Source organism: Saccopteryx leptura, chromosome 1 (assembly GCF_036850995.1).
Source record: "Saccopteryx leptura isolate mSacLep1 chromosome 1, mSacLep1_pri_phased_curated, whole genome shotgun sequence".
NCBI lineage: Eukaryota > Metazoa > Chordata > Mammalia > Chiroptera > Emballonuridae > Saccopteryx > Saccopteryx leptura.
In genome coordinates this window covers 353,961,657-353,983,351 of record NC_089503.1, presented here as the reverse complement: position 1 = coordinate 353,983,351, position 21,695 = coordinate 353,961,657, and the positions used below count along the sequence as shown (strand labels likewise).

At 38.0% G+C, this 21,695-nt stretch overlaps 1 protein-coding gene across 2 annotated transcripts in view; it reads left to right on the top strand.

Moving 5' to 3' along the window:
• SMAP1 (small ArfGAP 1) overlaps positions 1 to 21,695 on the top strand; it is a 167,798-nt gene that overhangs the window by 98,197 nt on the left and 47,906 nt on the right. The window contains exons 5-6 of one of the 2 annotated variants that reach the window (XM_066359094.1): positions 1,920 to 2,000; positions 6,130 to 6,210. In XM_066359094.1, coding sequence (XP_066215191.1) covers positions 1,920 to 2,000; positions 6,130 to 6,210 — 162 coding nt within the window. The remainder of the gene's footprint in view (positions 1 to 1,919; positions 2,001 to 6,129; positions 6,211 to 21,695) is intronic. The other variant, XM_066359095.1, reaches the window with a different exon arrangement.

The following is a 21,695-nucleotide window of genomic DNA, read 5'->3' as shown; positions in this document are numbered from 1 at the left end:
GCTTGCTGCTTCAAGGCCAGTTGGAGAATTTCTCTTCTACTGCAGGTCTCACATAAGAAAGGGCCTAAATTAAAGGCCCACCTTCATACACCAGGCACACTCAGAATGGTTTTATTATATTCCTGCCTCTGAGTTTTTTTTTTTTTGTATTTTTCTGAAGCTGGAAATGGGGAGAGACAGTCAGACAGACTCCCGCATGCGCCCGACCGGGATCCACCCGGCACGCCCACCAGGGGCGATGCTCTGCCCACCAAGGGGCGATGCTCTGCCGCGACCAGAGCCACTCTAGCGCCTGGGGCAGAGGCCAAGGAGCCATCCCCAGCGCCCGGGCCGTCTTTGCTCCAATGGAGCCTTGGCTGCGGGAGGGGAAGAGAGAGACAGAGAGGAAGGAGAGGGGGTGGAGAAGCAAATGGGCGCTTCTCCTATGTGCCCTGGCCAGGAATCGAACCTGGGTCCCCCACACGCCAGGCCGACGCTCTACCGCTGAGCCAACCGGCCAGGGCCCCTGCCTCTGAGTTTTAAAAGTGGTCGGATCATTTTGCCATGTTCTCAAAAGGAGAACAAGCACTTTTCCAATGAATTAAAGTGACCCTCGACATAGTGAATGCTCCTGTTTATGTTCAGCTTTTACATGAGTTTGGGTAAAAAGGTCTTTAAGATATAGGTTATCTTACGTGATTTTATGATCTTTTGTTTTTTATATAAAGAAGTAATTAAGCTCTCTTGCAAGTTAAGCGTTCAGTAGAATAAACCAGCTCTGAATCCATGTTTTAAGATGTAGTTTGACTTCTTAAATGTTTTCTTCTATGTGTAATTTCCATTAATAGTCACTAAATGGCTAGTTTACACAGTTATAACAGCCAACAATATGCAAAGGAAAAGACCCCTAACGTGTATAGTCTCAGATTGTGAATCAAGAATTACAGCCATAACTAACTTAATAACAAGCAGACTGAAGGAGGATTTGGCATCTCACTATGTTATTTTGACATTATATAATGACCTTTCTGTAATAGTACCTTTTATTTTTAAAAATTTCTCATAGGCACTATTCACATGATTGGACAATATAGAGATGTCAATTTTGTGGCTACAAAGATCAACACATTTTATAAATGTATTTCAATTATATTTTGGCAGTAAAGAGAGCAGGAATGATAATGCTTCCATTAAAATGATCAGCTATGTATGTAGAAATTGGGTAGGAAGATGTGTGGAAAGGCTTTTAGATGAAATCTTTTTTCATTATAAATGGCCTCTGCTACATATATATTATAACTGTCTCGTAATGCTTTGGAGTAATTCCGCAAGTACCGCCCTGGAAATGGTGTTTGCGTGTACTAATCTTAAAGAAGGAAGTGTATAAATTGCTTTATACATCTGTCTGCTGCTCTGCTCTGTTGCATCAATCCACTTTTTTACTCCCAGGCTTTTTTTTTATGTTTTCTTAAACAGTTGACTAAAACTTTAATTTTCCCTACTTCAGCTCCATTTTCCATTTCTAAAAAAGATGTAAGTAAAAAACAACCTAGTCCACAACTCACTGTGCTCCCCTGCTACTTGGGACAGTATGTCTTCATGTCTTAGCATCCAGTAGTAACACTGAATAAAAGTGAATCACTAGAAAAACCTATTTTTAAATACTTTTGGTGTGACCTTGTCTCAGTACATTTTAAATGTTATATTCTAGTGATATCTATTTTAAGTCATACACTATTCTGTAATATCTTATTTTTAGAGATTTTATGGAGACATTTTTCAAAAGCAGTACATCTTCTTGATGCATTATTTCCCTTTGTTAACATACTTCGGAGACCTCTATATCTCAGGAATATATGGTTTTTTGTTTCTTTCCTGTACCTGTTGGTTCTGAACGCCTTCTTTTTGTTTTTTCTCCTGACTTTTCATCTGCATTCCAGATTCCCTCCTCTGAAGCTCCCCTTCAGCCTTTGGTAGCCTCTCCTTCTCTACAAGCTGCTGTTGAGAAAAACAAGTTGGAGGTACGGTAGTGTTTTAGCCAGCTGCATTATGTACTGTTCAATAGTAAATGAACTTTCTTTCACAGTATGCCATAATTTGAAGTGCTGTAATAGTTGTTTAAATTTTGAATGGTCTCCATTATTAAATATATTAAATACACATATTTTCCTGTGCTATAGAAAGGATTAGTTCTTTAATCTATATTTTATTTCAGAATGACTGATATATTGGTACCATAGGTATATCTCAACATTTAAGAAGCAATTAGCTTTTTGTTGTTTCTATCACTGTCTTATACTTACAGGAACTTTTTTTTTATAGTTGCTGTTGAATTCTTTTATCTATTAGTAAAATCTGAATAAAATATTCTCTTTCTATGATTCTTCTATTGAAATCACTTGAAGAAAGTTTATTTTTTTAAGCAGTAGTGACAATACAATGTATATAATGTAGAATTAGGAGTTTAGAATAATCAGTGATAAATTCTAGACTGTGTTTGGGGTAGCAGTGGTTAAGGGGACATGATATTCCCACTTTGGATCCCTATATATATTTGAGGGTTTTAATTTTGTTTTTGACTGCTTACCATTTTTTATTATCATGAACTTAAAAGAGGTTTGAGACATTCTTTGAACTAACTCTATTTGAGACATTGTTTGAACTAACACTTTTTCTGTGTCTACCCTTTGATAAGTGGTGCACTAGACATGGAGGATACCAAGTCAAACTATGACCCCTGACCTCAGTGGAGAAAAACTATAACCAGATAACTCACAGGTTTCTAATGCAGTGTAGAGTATGCTGTTACTGACATGCATTCATCCTGCCGCTATTGTTATAGGAGGCGCACTCTTTTCCCCTGCTGTCTTCACACCAGGAGGCATACTTTTGATTCATCTTAAACTCTTTTTTTCTTTTCTTAAGTGAGAAGAGGGGAGATAGCTCCTGCACGTGTCCCATGTGGGACACATGTTTGAATCAGCTGAACTGTCTTCAATGCCTGAGGTTGATGATCGGATCAGCCAAGCTATCTTCAGTGCGTGGGGCCAACTCTTGAACCTGTCGAGCCACTGGCTGCTGGAGTGGAAGAGAAAGAGAAGGGGGAGGGGGAGGGGGAGAGAAGCAGGTAGTCGCTTCTTATGTGTGCCCTGACCAGGGATTGAACCTGGGATGTCTGCATGCTGGGCTGATAATATATCCACTGAGCCAACTGGCCAGGGCCTTAAACTCTTAATAAACATTAGCTGTAAGGATGAGAGTGCATTCCAAGTAGAGAAAGCATCTTGTGAGGAAAAAAATCCTGTGGGCAAAGAGGAGTATTTGGGGATTTTCAAATAGAATGGCACAGCTGGAGCATGCATAGGATAGGGACAGAAGTGGGAGAGGAGCCTTCTTGTGAGCCTGCTGAAGAAAACGGATGTTCATTCTGAAGGCCCTGGTACTTAATTGAGTTTTTAGGGTAGAAGGGGTAATAGGATCTGATTTTCATGTCATAACACAGCTCCACTGTCTGTAGAGTGAATTTTGTGCTGGTGAGTGTAGAAGACGCTTGAGAACCTGTTGTTATAATCCATGAATAAGCGGTGACAGCATATGCTAAAATGGAGGCAGAGGGAATGAAAAAGAGTATATTTTTAAGAGATCTTGAGAAGATAGACTCTGTGGTATTTAATAATCAATGGATATGGAGGTGCTTTGGGAAGATTTGATTACTCTCATTTTCTGACTTTAGCATTTCAATAGATCATGGTGAAATCGAGTGAGAAAAGTATAGAAGCTGAGGAGGAGGAATGGGTTTGAGGAGAGAAAAGGAAGGAAATGAGTTAAAAGTCGTATCTGTTGAGTATGAGGTGACTGGACCTTCTAGGTGTTTGGTAGGTGGTTGGATATACTGTCTATAACCCAGAGAGCTTGGCCGGGAGGAAGGAGAAAACATTATATGATATATAAAGAATTTTCGCACATCTCATTTATTCTCGATTTATAAAATGGGATAATATTATTTGCCTTATAAAGTTGTTAAGATTAAATAAGAGAGAACAGTGTCTGGCATATAGTAAGGGGCTGGTAAATGTTAGCTGCTGTAAGGAGGAGTAATACCAAATAGCAGCACTCCACTGGAGATAGTGAGCAGTGAGACTGGAGAGTCTGGGCTCTTGTCCCATAGCCCTACCCTTTATTAGTTGTGTTGCTTTGTGCCTTACTTTCCTAAGGTTTTGTTTCTTCATTGTAAAATGACAATAATGACAGCTTTTTCCAGACAGTTATTATAAAAACTAAATTAGAATAGAATGTGGTTATCACACTATGTGGCCTGTAAGAACTTTTATTATATCTTTTATGTTATAGCCTCATAATTGCTGGTATTATCTTTTCTAATTTACAAATGGCAGAAATTCTACTCTTGCAAGAGATTGTGTCAAACACCATTTTAAAGATACAGGTGCAAATGCAACCTTTAGGTATTTAGACTAAGTATTGTGTGATTATTATTCTGCCTTTCCTAGTTTCATCAGTTTATATTTTCATGTTTATTACCAGGAAACTAAGGTCAAATCAGTAATCTTTTGCAGTAGTCATTCAATTCTAGGTTTCTGCACATCTCTTCCCTTTAAATGCCTTATGAATAATGCTCTTTGTTTAATCTTTCTTTTTGTTTTTAGAATTTTTGTTCCTTCTTTTCCAAGTGAGAGAGGAGGGGAGATAGACAGACTCCCACATGTGCCCTGACTGGGATCGACCCAGTTGGGGGCCACGCTCTGCCCATCTGGGGCCATGCTTGCCACGAAGCTATTTTTAGTGCCTGAGGCAGAGGCTCCATGGAACCTCGAGCTGATGTGCTCGAACCAATCAAGCCATGGCTATGGGAGTGGAAGAGAGAGAAAGAGAGAGAGAGGGAGAAAGGAAGGAAAGGGGGGAGAGAGGGAGAGAAGAAGAAAGGGAGGAAAGAAGGGAGGGAGGGAGGGAAGAAGGAGGAAAGGAGAGGGGAAGAAAAAGGAGAGGGGGGCAGAGAAGCACGTGGTCCCTTCTCCTGTGTGCCCTGACTGGGAATCAAACCCAGCAGGACATGCACAGGCCAGGGTCTGTTTTTAGAATTTTTAAAAATTAAATCTGCGGTGACAATGGTTAATAAGATTATATAGGTTTCAAATGTTACATCATCTATATATTGTATTGTGTGCCCACCACCCAAAGTCAAATCTTTCATTTTCATATTTTTGACCTTCTTTATTTACCCTTTTCACGCCCCCACTCCTCTTCCCCCTGGTAGCCACCATACTGTTGTCTGTGTTTGTGAGTTTTGTTTTTCTTATTTGTTCATATGTTGCTTTCAGTTTTTTACATGACATACGCATGAAATCATATGGTTCTTAACTGTTTCCGTCTGACTTATTTCACTTAACACAATATTCCCAAGATTTACATGTTAATTTTTATTTTATTTTCCTTTTTTTGGCATGTTTGTGCCCCTTAGATTTTTAATTATATTCTGTTTCATCCTTCTTGAAAATGCAAATTGTGAACATCATAATACCATTATAGTTTACCTTGACTGCTGAATACACTAAGTTGGCTCTGGTTCCAAAGCAGTATATTTAACATTTTTTCATGAGAAAATACTTGTATTTGCCATTTTTAAAATCATAACCACTGTGGTAATGGACTGAAAATGTTTAGTGATATTTTAAAAAATTGAAGTGATTGTACTTTACCCTTTTCTTCTTATGTTTACAGATGTAACCTGTCTTTATCTGTGTGATAGGAATTGTGTTCCATCTGTTAGTTTACTTTTTCTTCTTCAAATTTCAACTGTGTGCTTGCTATTAGGAAGCTTAACATTATGTAAAAATGCAGTTAGAATTTATTGAATAGAGGTCTCATTTAATTACACAAACTCTAAAATATCAGAGAAGTTCTAAATTGTCTCACCTTCGTTTTAGTTTTTTTAAGAAAAGATATTCTTGAATGTGTTATTAACATGTAATGAGAGTATGAATTTGTTCTTTACTTTCATATTTCAGTATCACCAGTTGTTGTCCTTATTGAAAATTTGTACTTTTCTCAAATGACAACTCAAACTAATAAAAATGTGTCAAGAGCTGACATTTAAAAAAAGTAAACTAATCAAAACTTTGGGCTATGTTTTAGAAAGAAAAGGAAAAAAAGAAAGAAGAGAAAAGGAGAGAAAAGGAACCAGAAAAGCCTGTGAAACCTCTTACAACTGAAAAGGTAAAAAAAAAATAATTTTTTAAAATCTGTAAAGACTACCATCTTATTTGAATACTCTTATATATAGTGAGTTTTGGGATATTCACAATATGCAAAAAAATTCTCTTAAGTATTTATTCAGTGAATACTATATGCTAAGCGTGTCTTGTTAACTTCTTCCATATGGTGTATAGTCAGTTATATGTGTGGGTATAGATTATGTGAGTTCCTCAAGGACAAGCATTCTCATTAATGAAATAAAGAATAGTGTTTTTAGCTTTTATGCATAAGCTTCAATAAAGCTTAGACAATGAAAGAAGGGACCTGCATGCAGTAAAGTGTCCATGCTTAAGGTTAGCATTTGAACTAGATTTTGAAGTCCAAGTGCAATAAGGTGGAAGGCAGGAGCTTATCAGTTGGAGGGAACACCTTGAGGACAGACATGGAAACTGGCAATAGACAAAGTATGTTTAGAAAAAGAGGACTAGTGGAGTGTGAAGACATAGGTCTATGTATAGAAAGCGAAAATTCGAGCAGAATGGTAGATAGAGCTCAAATTGTAGAAGACCTTAAAGTCCGACTTGATTCTTATTTTGGAGGAAGGGCTGTGGAAAGCACTAAGTTTCTACAGCACCTAATAATACCCTAATTCATATGGGTTCTTTTGGAAGATTATTTTGGTAATAATGATCTGCAGGATAGATGTGATTAGTTAAACGAAAGGTAGAGAGAAGATTAGATTTTGTAAATAATTATAACTGCTTGACTTCGAATGCATTTCACCAGACAACTGTGGCAGCATGGTAGGGAAACAGTCAGTAAAAGGGAGCATTTTTGATTTTGTTGTTGAAATTTTAAAAATTGATTCTATCAGGGCATAAATTACATTCTACAAAGTGCATTCATTTAAAGTGTACAGTGAGAGTATGTACTGATTCTTTCTCTGTCATTTGTTAGAGCAGGCTGCCTTCAAAGGGTTATAAATGAGGCTTCAGCAAGTTGAGATGTGCTAAGTATCCCAAGATTCCTCAATTCTTCATGTAGCAATCAATACCATCCACCATCTGACTCTTCACCTGCCTCCTGGCATTCTCCCTGCATTCTTTATACCAGTCAGGCTTGTCCACTGTCAGCTAAACAAGCTGTCCATCTTTTTTTCTTTCTTTCTTTTTTTTTTTTTTTTTTTTTTTTTTTGCTATTTTCTGAAGCTGGAAACAGGGAGAGACAGTCAGACAGACTCCCGCATGCGCCCGACCGGGATCCACCCGGCACGCCCACCAGAGGCGATGCTCTGCCCACCAGGGGGCGATGCTCTGCCCATCCTGGGCGTCGCCATGTTGCGACCAGAGCCACTCTAGCGCCTGGGGCAGAGGCCAAGGAGCCATCCCCAGCGCCCGGGCCATCTTTGCTCCAACGGAGCCTTGGCTGCGGGAGGGGAAGAGAGAGACAGAGAGGAAGGTGCGGCGGAGGGGTGGAGAAGCAAATGGGCGCTTCTCCTGTGTGCCCTGGCCGGGAATCGAACCCGGGTCCTCCGCACGCTAGGCCGATGCTCTACCGCTGAGCCAACTGGCCAGGGCCTTTCTTTCTTTTTTTTACAGGATCAGAGAGAGGGATAGACAGGAACAGACAGACAGGAACGGAGAGAGATGAGAAGCATCAATCATCAGTTTTTCATTACGAGACCATAGTTGTTCATTGATTGCTTTCTCATATGTGCCTTAACCGTGGGGTTACAGCAGACCTAGTAACCCCTTGCTCAAGCCAGTGACCTTGGGTCCAAGCTGGTGAGCCTTGCTCAAACCAGATGAGCCCGCGCTCAAGCTGGTGATCTCGGGGTCTCGAACCTGGGTCCTCTGCATCCCAGTCCGATGCTCTATCCACTGCGCCACTGCCTGGTCAGGCCAAGCTGTCCATCTTTAAGTTACTTTGCCTAGAATGTCTTTTCCTCTTCACACCTCTTACCTAAAGCTTACTCATTCCACTTTTTTCATGAAGCCCTTCTAAACATTGCAGTTAGATAGACTTCCTCCCTTCCTATAATTCTGTTTCCTGTAAGTACTTAGGTTTTATTAAACCCAGTTCACACCTCATCTGTTACTCTTGTTCAACCTACAGAGGCTGAGGACTCCTGCTGCTCTTGATGGGCTACTTTTGAGCCTGTTAAAAGAATAATCACATGGAAAACATTAGTTCCAATCAAAGTTTTGTGGTCAAGATAGAGCAGAGTGTATAAAAAGAAGGATACATTTAAAAGTATAACAATGGAGAAACTGAAAGAAAAGCACAAAGAAGCTTTACATATAGACATTTTTTCTGTGTTCTCTCTCTGAGCTGTTATTTTTCATAGGGTATATATAATTACTGAGGAAAGATTAGTTGCCTGACCAGGCGGTGGCACAGTGGATAGAGTGTTGGACTGGGACATGGAGGACCCAGGTTCGAAACCTCAAGATTGCCAGCTTGAGTGCAGGCTCACCTGGTTTGAGCAAGGCTCACTGGCTTGAGCCCAAGGTTGCTGGCTTGAGCAAAAGATCACTTGATCTGCTGTAGCGTCCCCCTCCACTGCCCCATCAAGGCACATATGAGAAAGCAATCAATGAACAACTAAGGTGCTACAACGAAGAGTTGATGTTTCTCATCTCTCTCCCTTCCTGTCTGTCCCTATCTATCCCTCTCTCTGTCCTCTCTGTCTCTGTCACACGCACACACAAAAAAATTAGTAATACCAGTGAAAATATAGGGTGGGGCAAAAGTGGGTGAATATACAAAATTTATAGTTGTGAATATATAAAACACAGTTTATTTTTATATTAATATTTATTGTATTCCATATGAACAACTGTAAACCTGCTTTTGCTCCACCCGGCAGTAGTAGCTAGAATAATATCATCATAAGTAATAGTTGGCTTTATTGACCGTCTGCTATATACCAGGAACTATGCTAGATGTACAATTTATATGTAAAGTGACCACCTATGTATATACCACCTAAATCAGGCAATAGAACATGGCCAGCACCCTGGCAGCTACTGAATAAAAAAATCACTTCCTTTCTCCCCAGAGAAAGAAATACATAGTTACACCTTCTCTGCATGTATTTTTAAGTAATGTGGTTTTGTTTTTCTGTTTTGAACATGAGTGCAGTATCACACATATTCCTGTGGTTTGCTAATAAGTTAGCCATTTTTTTGATGAGGGTCAATTATGTTGTTTTTAGTTATCGTTTATTCAGTTAATTGTTCCTCATTTCAGTGCCACGGACCAGCGCAGCTCCTAATTCTGGGTTTTGAGTGAGAATGGTTCAGAATTAAGAAAACAGACTTATTAAGAAAAAAGGATGGGACTGGGAGGATTCTTCAATGCTGATGGCAATATCCGAGCGCCCCATAGCCCCCGTTTGCTTTATTATATAGCCATATGCAAATCAAGGAAGTCCTTGATTCAAAGTTACATGTCTGAGGCTAATACAGGAACTCTCCCAAGGCATAAACAGGAATCCCCCTACCATACATAAGCGAAATCAACCAACTTCTGAACAAAGAGTAAGAGGAAGGGCCTGTAAATTGCTTCTAGCAACTTAAGCGGGCAAGTGAAGTGGGTGCAAATACTCAGCATCATAGCCAAGATGGAGGTGGTGGGGGAGAACTTAGCTTTTGCTAAGCCTCGGATCTACAAAGGTTTTTTGCCATTTACGGTCCACAACACTCCAGAATGGTGGTTTAAATGCTAGATCCATGAAACTGGGGCTCTGTAGAAGAATGAGTCTGTCTGCACAGAACTCACTGCAGAGCACCTGTGAGAGCAAGGCTTCTTTTGGGTGTAGACACAAATCTTTTTCTCAGTAGTTTTACTCAGATGCTGAAAGGAAATTTATATAGTTACAGACATGAAAAAAGTTTATAGTAATGCCATTAAGTGGGAGATAAAATATAAGATCAGTTAAAACCAAAATCAGCCATTTTCGTAATTAGAGTCAAGTTTATCTTTTCATCTACTTCCTATCTGATTATAACCATCTGTATTTTGGAGACAAAATAGAACAGGGTGTTAAGGATAAAAATTTGCTGAGATTCATAGTCTCAAGCCACAGAAACAGTGGCTCTGTAGCCATAAACTTTGTCACTATCTTCTGGAATGTTATTTTTGTGGTACTTACAATTTTTTGTCAAGATTACTGCATTTATTTGAAAGTGTTGCAGTGCCAGAAAAACTGGAGGCAGAGAAGAAGGATTCTAAATTCATTAAAATTTAGTAGGAGCCTGAACACTGGGAAAAATTCAATGATAAGTTGAATTGCTTATAGATTAAAGTTCAGGTGGTTAAGGCCTTCATAGCCTGACCATTATCCGTTTTCACTCTTTGTTTTAATTAATCTCTCCCCAAATTTATACAGTTTCCAGGGAACCTGAGTAGATACTGTCTTCTGAAAATGTCATTCTTATTTTTGTCTCAATAACTGATTTGGTTCTATACCTACCTTCTTCAACTCCTAGGATCTCTTCTTCCCACATAACCAGTTCTACAACTCCTTCTAAATCCTTATCATTGCATTCAGCCTCATTCTTTTTATAGCCATCTTTTCCTTATTACAAAAGTCATGGAAAATGCAAGAAAATGTATAAAAGAAAACCAGTTTTTATTTTTTTTAATTTTTCTTTAGCGAGAGAGAGACGGACAGGGACAGACAGAAAAGGAGAGAGATGAGAAGCATCAGCTTGTAGTTGTGGTACCTTAGTTGTTCATTGATCACTTTCTCATATGTTCCTTGACCAAGGGCTTTAGCAAAGCTAGTGACCCCTTGCTCAAGCCAGTGACCATGGGGTCATATCTATGATCCCACTCTCAAGTCAGTGATCCTGCGCTCAAGCTGGTGACCTCGGAGTTTCGAACCTGGGTCCTCAGTGTCCTAGGCTGATGTTCTATTCACTGCGCCACCACTTGGTCAGCCCTTTTTAATTTTAATTTTTTAAATTGAATTTATTGGGGTAACACTGGTTAACAAAATTATATAGGTTTCAGGTGCACAATTCTACAAGTGTTTTGTGTGTTTACCGCCATCCTACCCCAGATCTAGTCTTCATCCATCAGCACTTGTCCCTCCTCTACCTTTCTCCACCCTCTGTCCCCATTCTCTGGCAGTCACCACACTCTTGTCCATGTCCATGAGGTTTTTTTCCCTCTCTTTTTTGTCCTTTTTTGCTTAATTCCTTCACACTCCTCCCCCAGCCAAGGAAAAACAGTTTTTAATCACCTGTCATTTAGCTATCCAGAGTCTTACCACTTTTAACATTTTAGGGTTTTTTTCTATGTAGGCTGTATTTTTATATTTTTCTTCCCTCAGCCCCCATTGAATACTATTGATGAGCATTTTATGGGAATACTTGTACTACCATAAGGTTTAGTATATCGACTACGTTAGTAAGATTTTATATTTTCTAAGTTTCTAGCTTATTTTATGGCATTTTCAAATACAGGTGGAAATGAAAACTTTTATTGGATTTCAAAAGGGTGCTTTGTACTTCACACTCATTAGGATGACCACTATTAAAACAAATACAGAAAGTAACACGTGTTGGTGAGGAAGTGGAAAATTTGGAACCTTTGTGCACTGTTATTGGGAATGTAAAATGGTGCAGCCACTATGAAAATTATGTGATGATTCGTCAAAAATATAAACATAGGATTACTATGTGATCCAGCAGTTTCACTTCTGGATATACAATATACCCAAAAAATTGAAAATGGGGGCTCAAAACAGACATTTGTACATCACGTTCATAGCATTTTTCACAATAGCAGAAAAGTGGAAACAACCTAAATGCCTGCCCATCAGTGGGTGCACGGGCAAACAGGTGTGGAGATACAGTTGCCTGCCCATCAGTGAGTGCATGGACAAACAGATGTGGAGATACAGTTGCCTGCCCATCAGCGGGTGCATGGACAAACAGATGTGGAGATACAGTTGCCTACCCATCAGCGGGTGCATGGACAAACAGATGTGGAGATACAGTTGCCTGCCCATCAGCGGGTGCATGGACAAACAGATGTGGAGATACAGTCAAGGCAGTAGCGTCCAGCCTTGTAAAGGGAGTAAATTCTGGCACATGCTACAACGTGGATGATTCTTGAGGACATTATACTAATCCAAGTTACAAAAGGACAGATGCTGTATGATTCCACTTCTAGGTACCTGTGTGAGGCACCCAGAATAGCCAGACTCATAGAGACAGAAAGTAGTGTGCTGGATGCCAGGGGCTGGGGCAGGGAAGATGGGCAGTTCTTGTTTGATGGGTACAGGGTTTCAGTTTTGCAAGATGAAAAGAGTTCTGGAGATGGGTGTCTATGAAGCTTAAGAAGGTAAATTTTATATGTGGATTTTACCACAGTTAAAAGTTAATAAATTTTAAGAGGTACTTTGTAAAACATACACAATTTCATCTTAATAACTCAATTTTAATGAATTTTATAGTATAAGAATTTGATTAAGTTATTGAGTACATGAATTATGGTGTATATCTTAGCTTCCTTTTAGCTGAACGTTGTTTATCTGAATTGTAACCTTTTATCTTATAATCATGCTATTTCAAGTTATTTTTTAGTATGACACTTAAACTTTTAAAACAAGATATTTATTTTACCTGTAATGATAATGTGCTGTACTGACCTAAAGTAGTAAGGGGGAGCAGTCACAGGCACTAGACTAGTCAATTGCAGTATAGTACCAAGAAAAGGTCTGCTTATCCAGCTGAGCAGTGACCAGCCACCAATTAACAAAGGTGAATAAGGGGATTTTATCTTTTATGGCATCCTTACCAGTGAGAACAATAATGAGTTGAAAATAAAATAGGTTTAAGTTATACAAATATATTTGCATATCATATTTAAATGAACATCTAATGCTTTTAGATGCTTCTCTCCATTTATACATTATGTGATAGACAACTCAAATTAATTAAATGTTAATGCTATGTTTTCTTAATTACAAAAATATTTCTAAATATAAAAGTTGAAGCTTGGTCTGTGGTGGCACAGTGGATAAAGTCTTGACCTGGAAAGCTCAGGTTGCCGGTTCGAAACCCTGTGCTTGTCTGGTCAAGGCACATACGACAAGCAACCAATGACCAACTGAAGTGAAGCAGCTATGAGTTGATACTTCTCACTTCAGCCCTCCACCTCTTTTCTCTCTCTCTGTTAAATCAATAACTAAAATCTTTTTAAAAATCAATATAAAGATTAGATATATTATGATTAGCTTTTCTTCCCCTATTTCCCCTCTTACCCCACAAAAAATAAAAGCTGGTGGGAAAGGCCTTATACTTTGAGTCTTAAACTTGTAGTGCTCTGGATGTGTTAATGTGTGCTTTCTCCAGTAATACTTGCTTTTTTCAAAAGATATTTAAAAATTTTTTTGAATGTACAAAAACTTCCAAGAAAAGTTTTAAAACCTATTTCTTACTTTACTTGAAGATCTTTTTAAAAATATTCTTTCTCCCTTAATTTGTCTGTCTTTTGGCTTAAAGCAATAAAATCTATTCAGAGGTAAGTGTGCAGTGAGGAGAGGACACCGTGTTTCTTCGCTCATATGGGATGCGTTCATGTTCTAGTTTTTAAAAGTGTTCACTTACATACATAGGAAAGCCACCCCCTGACCTTGGGATTCCTGGCTCTCCTGTTTTGCTGCCTGCCAAAGTATGGCTGTTCTAGATAAACATTTCTGTCTTTTAAAGTCCTCTCTTGCCTAGATCTATGGCCTCCTGCTACCAACCTGGCCCTGTTATTGTTACTGCATTTAACATTATCAGCTGTGGATCTGGAGAAATAGAGACTGTGTTTTCTGAAAACAGTGATAAACAATCTTGAGGTATTGCTCCAAAGGTAACTTGAGTGGTTTTTAGTTTGAGTTACAAAAAAAAAATCTTATCACTTCATAAATATCACATGGTATGAACATCTTTAGAATTGAGGAGGGCATTGATTGCAGTGAATATTAATAACCTTATGGAGACCACTATGTAGTCTTTATTTTTTCCCTCTGTTTCCAGTACTGTCCAGACCTTTCATCATTTGAAGCTTTTCCTTTTTAGCTTCATAGGCTTTGATCAAATGTTATTAGAGCCTTCAAGTATGCACTGTATTTTATATCCTATTGCTTCAGTTCACCTGAATTCAATTTTCTGTGCATGCAGTCTGACTCTTAATTCCCAGCCACACGCATCCCTCCTCTCTTTACCGAAGAAAGCGTGCTCTAGGACTTGGGTGGTTGTTTCTGTTCTAGCTAATGTGATTTTAGTGTGTAAGGCTGAGAAAAGTAACCCTAAGAGGGATTTGGTCTTACAGTTTGTGTTTCAGGTAGATTAAATTCTACCATCATTTTGCATCCAAATGTGTGTGTGTATATAATATTTAGAGAGATACATCTAAAGATTTTGGGAAGAAATAATTTGGATTGAATGTATCAACTATTAGGATGCCAACAGTGTACCAGAAACGCTAAAGTGTTGGAGGAATATAAAAATGCTGAAGATAGATACCCTCAAGAATCTTAAAATTCAAGAAGAATTTTCTGTGATTGAATTTTTAAGTGATTAAAAGCGGATGATATGAAAAATAACCTTAGCACAAGGCTCATTCGGAGATGTGAGAGAATGTTGGGACTATTAAGAACAGCCTTCATGAGGTGGTTACATTGACATGGAGCATTGAAAGATTGTTAGGAAGGGGGAGGAGAGGGCAACAGGCAGAGGAAATGAAAAGAATGACTGAAATTAGAAAGCATATTTTGGCAATAATGAATAATCCAGTTTAACTAGAATATAGGAACATAATGGAGTATAAAACAAAAATAATTTCAAAGAAATTTGAAGTTTCATGGTAAATAATGGATTGCTTCTGATTTTGAGTAGCAGTGTATTAGTAAGATGATATCCTGGCTGCAGAATAGAAGATGTAATGAAGGGAAGAGGGGTTATGAGCTATAGTCCAAGCAGGAGATAATTGAGGCTTGATGCAGAATGCAGTCTGTAAAAGTACTCTCAGAAGAATGATTGAAAGACTTTTGTCTTAATGCATTTTACTTTGCTTTTTAACAAATAGCCCTGTCAGACTCCAACGAGCTATTATATTAGATTCATTCACTTATTCACTCAAATGTCTATTAAGCAGTCACCATATACACAGGGCTAGACATACAATAATAAAACAGAAATTTCTGTCTTCATAGGATTGTTTCAAATGCATAAGGTTTTTTATCAATAAAAGATATTAGTGTGATGTTTAGTAATTACTACCACCATTACTTTATATTAGCCAAAAGCATAAAGTAATGTTATTATTGCCAACTCTATATATTTTATCTCCCAAAAGATATTCTCATTGATATAATTAGACCTTAAACTTTATATACTGCTCACAAAAATTAGGGATTTTATAGCTTCATATTCATTTTGAAATATCTCCTAATAGCAGTGGTTTTCAGTTGCAGGTTGATGGACCAGAATTTCTGGTGGACTGGCACCAGTCTGCTGATCAGTGGTTGAAAACCACTGCTTTATAGCATTAGTCAAGAGTTTTAAAAGACTTAGTACTTTGATCTTTATGAAATATGTATTTATTTGTTTTTCAAGGATTTTTAGCAAACGCCTATTTCTGACAGTATCGATGATTTATGGACATTGCGTTGAATCGAATTCACCAGTTTTGTCTCTTCCTTAACCTGTTGATAGGTTTTGGTGACAGGACCCTACGGAAGCGGTAGTTCTCAAACGATTAGAATCCTCTACCCCATAGTTATTTTCATTTAGCAAATCTGGATGGGCCCCCAAATAATATATGTTTAACACATAAACTCTAATGGAGATAAAATACAGCAGAATATATTCTTCTACCATTTTCTCTATTTCTTAATCACTAATCCTGTTGAACTAAACTTCTATGATTATGCTGAGAAGATGTCCTTGTTTTTCTTATTACACTTTAGGACCTTATTTTTATACCACTGTAAACTTTTTTCCCCTTTCTTTTCCAAGTGAGAGGAAGGGAGATAGAGAGACAGACTCCCACATGCACCTTGACCAGGATCCACCCCCATCTGGGGCTGATGCTCTGCCCCATCTGAGCTATTTTTAGTACCTGAGGAGGAGGCTCCACAGAGCCATCCTCAGTGCCCTGGGCCAATGCGCTTGAACCAGTCAAGCCAGCCTGTAGGAGGGGAAGAAAGAGAGAAAGAGAAGGAGGGAGGGAGCAGATGGTCACCTTGCCTGTATGCCTTGACCAGGAATTGAAGCTGGGACATCCACATGCTAGGCTGACGCTCTATCACTTATCCAGTGGGCCAGGGCCATACAACTATAAACTTTAAATTTCTGCTACCGAATGCTAGAAAACATCTGGGGAAAGATCTCCTTGGTTTCTGCTAATCTTCTGATCTCTAGGAGATTTAAAAGTGGTTTGTATAATCCTGGTTCTGTGTAGTGGTACAGTATAGTGTTAGACATCCTGACTTTCCTGCAAGCTCTTGTCCATGCTGTCAGAAAACTAGGACTTACTTTCTTCAGTCACAGCTCTGGATTAAAGTCTCCACATCTGTTGAAAAGATAACCAGCCAGCCTGACCAGGTAGTGGCACAGTGGATGGAGCATCGACCTGGGATGCTAAAGATCCAGGTTTGAAAACCTGAGGTTACCAGCTTGAGCGTGGGATCGCAGATATGGCCCCATGGCTGCTGGCTTGAACCCAAGATCACTGGCTCAGCTGGAGCCCCCTGGTCAAGGCACATATGAGAAACAATGAACAGCTGAAGTGCCTTAACTGAATTGAAGCTTCTCATTTTTCTCCCTCCCCACTGTCTTCTCTTCCCTCTTCCCTCTTCCCTCTTCCCTCCCTCTTTCTCGTGTGCTAAAAAAAGGAAAAAAGGACAACCAGCTTGTTTAGGTACTTACTAAAAAGGGTTTGTTGCTTCTTTTCTGTTCTTTTTTATTATTATCCCCTTTGTAACTGTTATATTTCTGATTTCTCAAACATGTTCACCAAGTTTAAATCCTCAGTGGTGTGGCTCCATCATTTTGTTGATTGTAAAGAGAGGTCAGAAAATGAATATTTTATTTTCCACTGCCTGGCTGCTTTGAGTTCTTTGAGAACCAACTAGAAGCCAGTAGGATCCGTAAGGGAGTAAAAAGTTACCCTTTAAGCCCATTTTGGGAGACCCAAGATCATTGAGAATTGTCTTTCAAACAAGTATATGTAATTATATTATAAAATCTTTAAAAAAAAGAGAGATTTGTCAGGGTAAGATTGTTACAATATTTATATAAATTTGCCTTTATTACAAAATTATACATATTTGGAATTTATTTCGCAAAGTATATTGTATTTGTAAATGTGAATTTAGTCCAGATATTTAAGTGTTTTAAAACTGTATATGGAAAATGTCAAATATATATGATATATACCTATTACTCAGCATCAGCAGTTTGAAACTCATTCTCAAACTTGTTTAACTTATACCTTTATCTCCCTATATTATTCTGAAACAAAGTTCAGAAATTGTATTATTTTATTATATATCTCTAAAACATAAGGTTTCTTTAAAAACAACAAAATGGATTAACCTGTGGTGACTCAGGAATAAAACATCAACCTGGAACGCTGAGGTCGCCAGTTTGAAACCCTGGGCTTGCCTGGTCAAGGCACATATGGGAGTTGATGCCTCCTGCTCCTCCCTCCTCCCCCCTTCTCTAAAATGAATAAAGTCTTAAAAAAGAAAGCAAATGTAAAAAACAACAAAATGCCTTTATCATATATACTAAAAATAAAACCCATTGTTTTATATTCCTCATTAAATAGCCTTTCAAGTGTTCAGATTTCCAGTTATCTCATACAAACCATAAGTCCCCCCCCCCCCCCCCATTTGTTAGTTTGCATCAAAAGGCAGATTAGGTTGATATGTCTGAGTTTTTTAACCTAGCAATTCCTTCTTCATCCCTTCTTTTTCCTTTAATTTACTTGTGGGAAAGAGGGGGTCTTTTTCTTCTCGCGCAGTAGGAACTTTGCTGATTTGTATCTCCATAGTTCTTTTGTCCTTTGTATTTCCTATAAATATATAGTCCATTGGAGGCCCATTGTTTTAGCTAGACTGTTGTGTTATATTTTCCATCAGGAGGCACCTAATGTCTGGCTATTTCTCTTCTTGACATGTTAAGCCCATTTACATTTACTTTTATTTACATCTACATTTACTTCAGTACCTTTTCCAGGAATTCATCAGGGGCTGCAGAATGGTGAAAACCTAATTCTGTAGTTTCTTTTTCATTTAGTAATTGAAATATTTCCACTAATTTTGGTTACCTGGTAGTGTAATTCATATATGAGAGGCAGCTTGATACTTTCCCTTAATTTACCAGTTTTCAGAATAATGAGTTGATTCATTAGCATCCTCCTGTTGTATCCAGTAAGGCTGTTTGTCTCATGTATTTGTGAATTTAACCATACACGGTGTGTTTCTGTCTGGCAGTTGTTATCCTTGGATGGGAAGCCTCTTCAGACTGGCTCCCAAGTCTTTTTGTGATGCAGCTGTGGTAGCTTGATAATTTCCTTGAGATTGCGCATGATAATTATTTTAAGCTCATCTTGTACATTGCACACCCAAACCTGTCATCAGCTATTCTACTGGGGAGCTCTGGTTCCTTTTAAGTAAAAAGGCTATTTCATCACCATGTTATAGATTCTAAGGGTGCTCATTGTCAGTCCATGTATAATATATAGTTTCTCAAATTTAAATTGTTTATTCTCTGTACTTGTCATTTTATATTTAAAAAGTTGTGAGTGGTGATAGCAAATCGGGAACAGATTGTGGATTTCAGTTTAGAACTCCATAGTTTACTGTAGTTTTCTTAGCTGAAAGAATGTGTTACCAAACAGCATAGCCAACAGTGACCTTGTCAGATTTGGGACCCACTGTTCAAGAATCACAGGTAGCTGGTATTTCTCTCCATTTCCATTTCTCCATTTCCGTGCCCCCCCCTTTCTAAGTCCTTAGTTTTTAAATAAGCTCGTACATTAAATATTGATAGGATTTATTCAGATCTTGTTTATAACAAAACCTCGTTGCTGTGGTTTTCATTATCCATCCTGCTTTCCCAATCTTCTCTTTATTCTTTTTTTTTTGTGACGGAGACAGAGACAGAGGGACAGACAGGAAGGGAGAGAGATGAGAAGCATCAGTTCGTTGCAGCACTTTAGTTGTTCATTGATTGCTTTCTCATATGTGCCTTGACCGCGGGCCTTCAGCAGACCGAGTAACCCCTTGCTCGAGCCAGCGACCTTGGGCTCAAGCTGGTGAGCCTTGCTCAAACCAGATGAGCCCGTGCTCAAGCTGACGACCTCAGGGTTTTGAACCTGGGTCCTCCACATCCCAGTCCGATGCTCTATCCACTGCACACCATCTGGTCAGGCTTCTCTTTATTCTTCCTGGCTTTCTGACCCTCTTTCTTTTAGAGAAAGAAGAGTTGGTGGGGTGAAGGACACTAGATCTGTTGTAGAAAACGACTGTCCCCATAGAATGTTTGCATTCCCCAAACTGGATTGAAGTACTTACTGCTAAAGTATAATCATGGTAGTTTTTTTTTATTTCCAGTGTTTGAATGAACCATTCTAATAACATTTTCCAGTATAAATTTTTCTACCATGTTCTTTTTAAATAACAGCTTTATTAAGATATAATTTGCATATTATAGAATTCACCCATTAACATGTAAAACTCAGTGGTTTTTAGTATATTATTAGAGTTGTACAACCATTAATTTTAGGACACTTTCTTCACCTGCAAAAGAAACCTCATCGCTATTAGCACTCTTCATGACAACCACTAATCTTTCTGTCTCTATATATTTGTCTGCTGTGGACATTTCATATAAATGCTGTCTTATAACGTGGTATTTTGTGACTGGTTTCTTTCACTTAGCGTAATGGTTTTAAGATTCATGCATGTCAGGGTATGTGACAGTCATGCATGACAGGGTATGTGATTCTTCTTGCAGAATATTTTTTTTTGCAGTTGACAAAAAAAATGATCATTTTCTCTTCAATAAATTATTGGCTGTCAAAGTTTTTAGAAATGTTATGTTTTAATGATTCAAGAGTAAGATGAATTAGAGATAGCCTTTTATTAGAGAGATTTGAAATCTGAAATCAGTATTTACAAGACAGATAAGTTCTATGGTCATGCATGTTTCGTTCAGAGAATATTGTCCATTTCAGGTCTATAAACTGTCAAAACAAGAAACATGGAATTAAAATTTCCATTTTCTGTGTTTCAGTTCTTACTGAAAATTTTAAGGTAGTTTTCACTCTCCCTTTACTCTTAACTTCTCTGAAGTTACACATAGTGTCTTGAAAATATAAAGAAATAAAAAAAAAGGTTGATGAGACTCATGGTAAGTGGTGAGAATTGTTTACCCTGATAAACTGAGGGTTAAAGTGACTGCTAAAGGGAGTATCCTTGATATATTTTTATTAGAGCAGATGTGTTGAAACCACAATAGAACAGTGTTAATATTTTTAAGATTTTTGAAATAGGCACCACATATATTGTTACTTAAATCTGAACTCTGCTAATAAGAAAGGAACATTCTGCTGACTTGGTAGTAACATGCCTTTACTTAAAATAATTTGGGAAAGACTTGTCTTGGCTCCTGATTACAAGCAGTAGAATGGACTCAGAATATCGTTTCCTCTGTGTTCCTTATGCATGCGGCTGTGTAGGACAGTGACTGCAGTTTCCCTCTCTGCTTTGCCTTTCTGTTTGATTTCTGCTTCAGTAAAATGTTTCTCTCAGGTCTGAGCCTGACTAATCTTACAAGTTTTCTCATAATACTTTGTCATGTTTGAAGGTGGAAGGATTTAATTAAGGATGAGTTGTGGAGTCATGCTGGCTACAGTATGTTAGAAGTGAAAACAAAAAAACTAAAGAGTATCTTTTATTTAATTAAAAATAAACTTGATCTAAGATACACACTGAATAGAAATTTACCAAATATAAGCAGTAGCTATTGTATATATTGTTTTTCTTAGAGAGATATTGTTTATAGATTTTCATAACACTTTTCTGTACAGTAAAATGTAAGAAAACAGAAAATTGATTTTATAAGCTTTGTAAAGAGAAAGGGAGAAGAAAATGGTTTCATTTGATGGTGGTAGATATGGTATATCTTGGTACAGAGACTAGAGAAAAACTGAAAATTTTATATATTATTCAAGGCAATTTTGAGCCAGTGATAGGATAATCTAGCAAATGTTTTATTAATTTTTTTCGCTTAATTATACACAATGAGTTAGGTTACTTTCTTATAAATAGGTATTATTTAGCAGTCAGCTTTTCACCAGGGTAGAAGAATCCTTAAATAAGCATTTAAATGTCCAGACTCTCTTCTTTAAATAGGCTAAAGTAGGTAAGTGAGCTGATCAATATTAACTGTAGTTCAAGGGAGTCATCAGTAGATAGCTGCAGAATT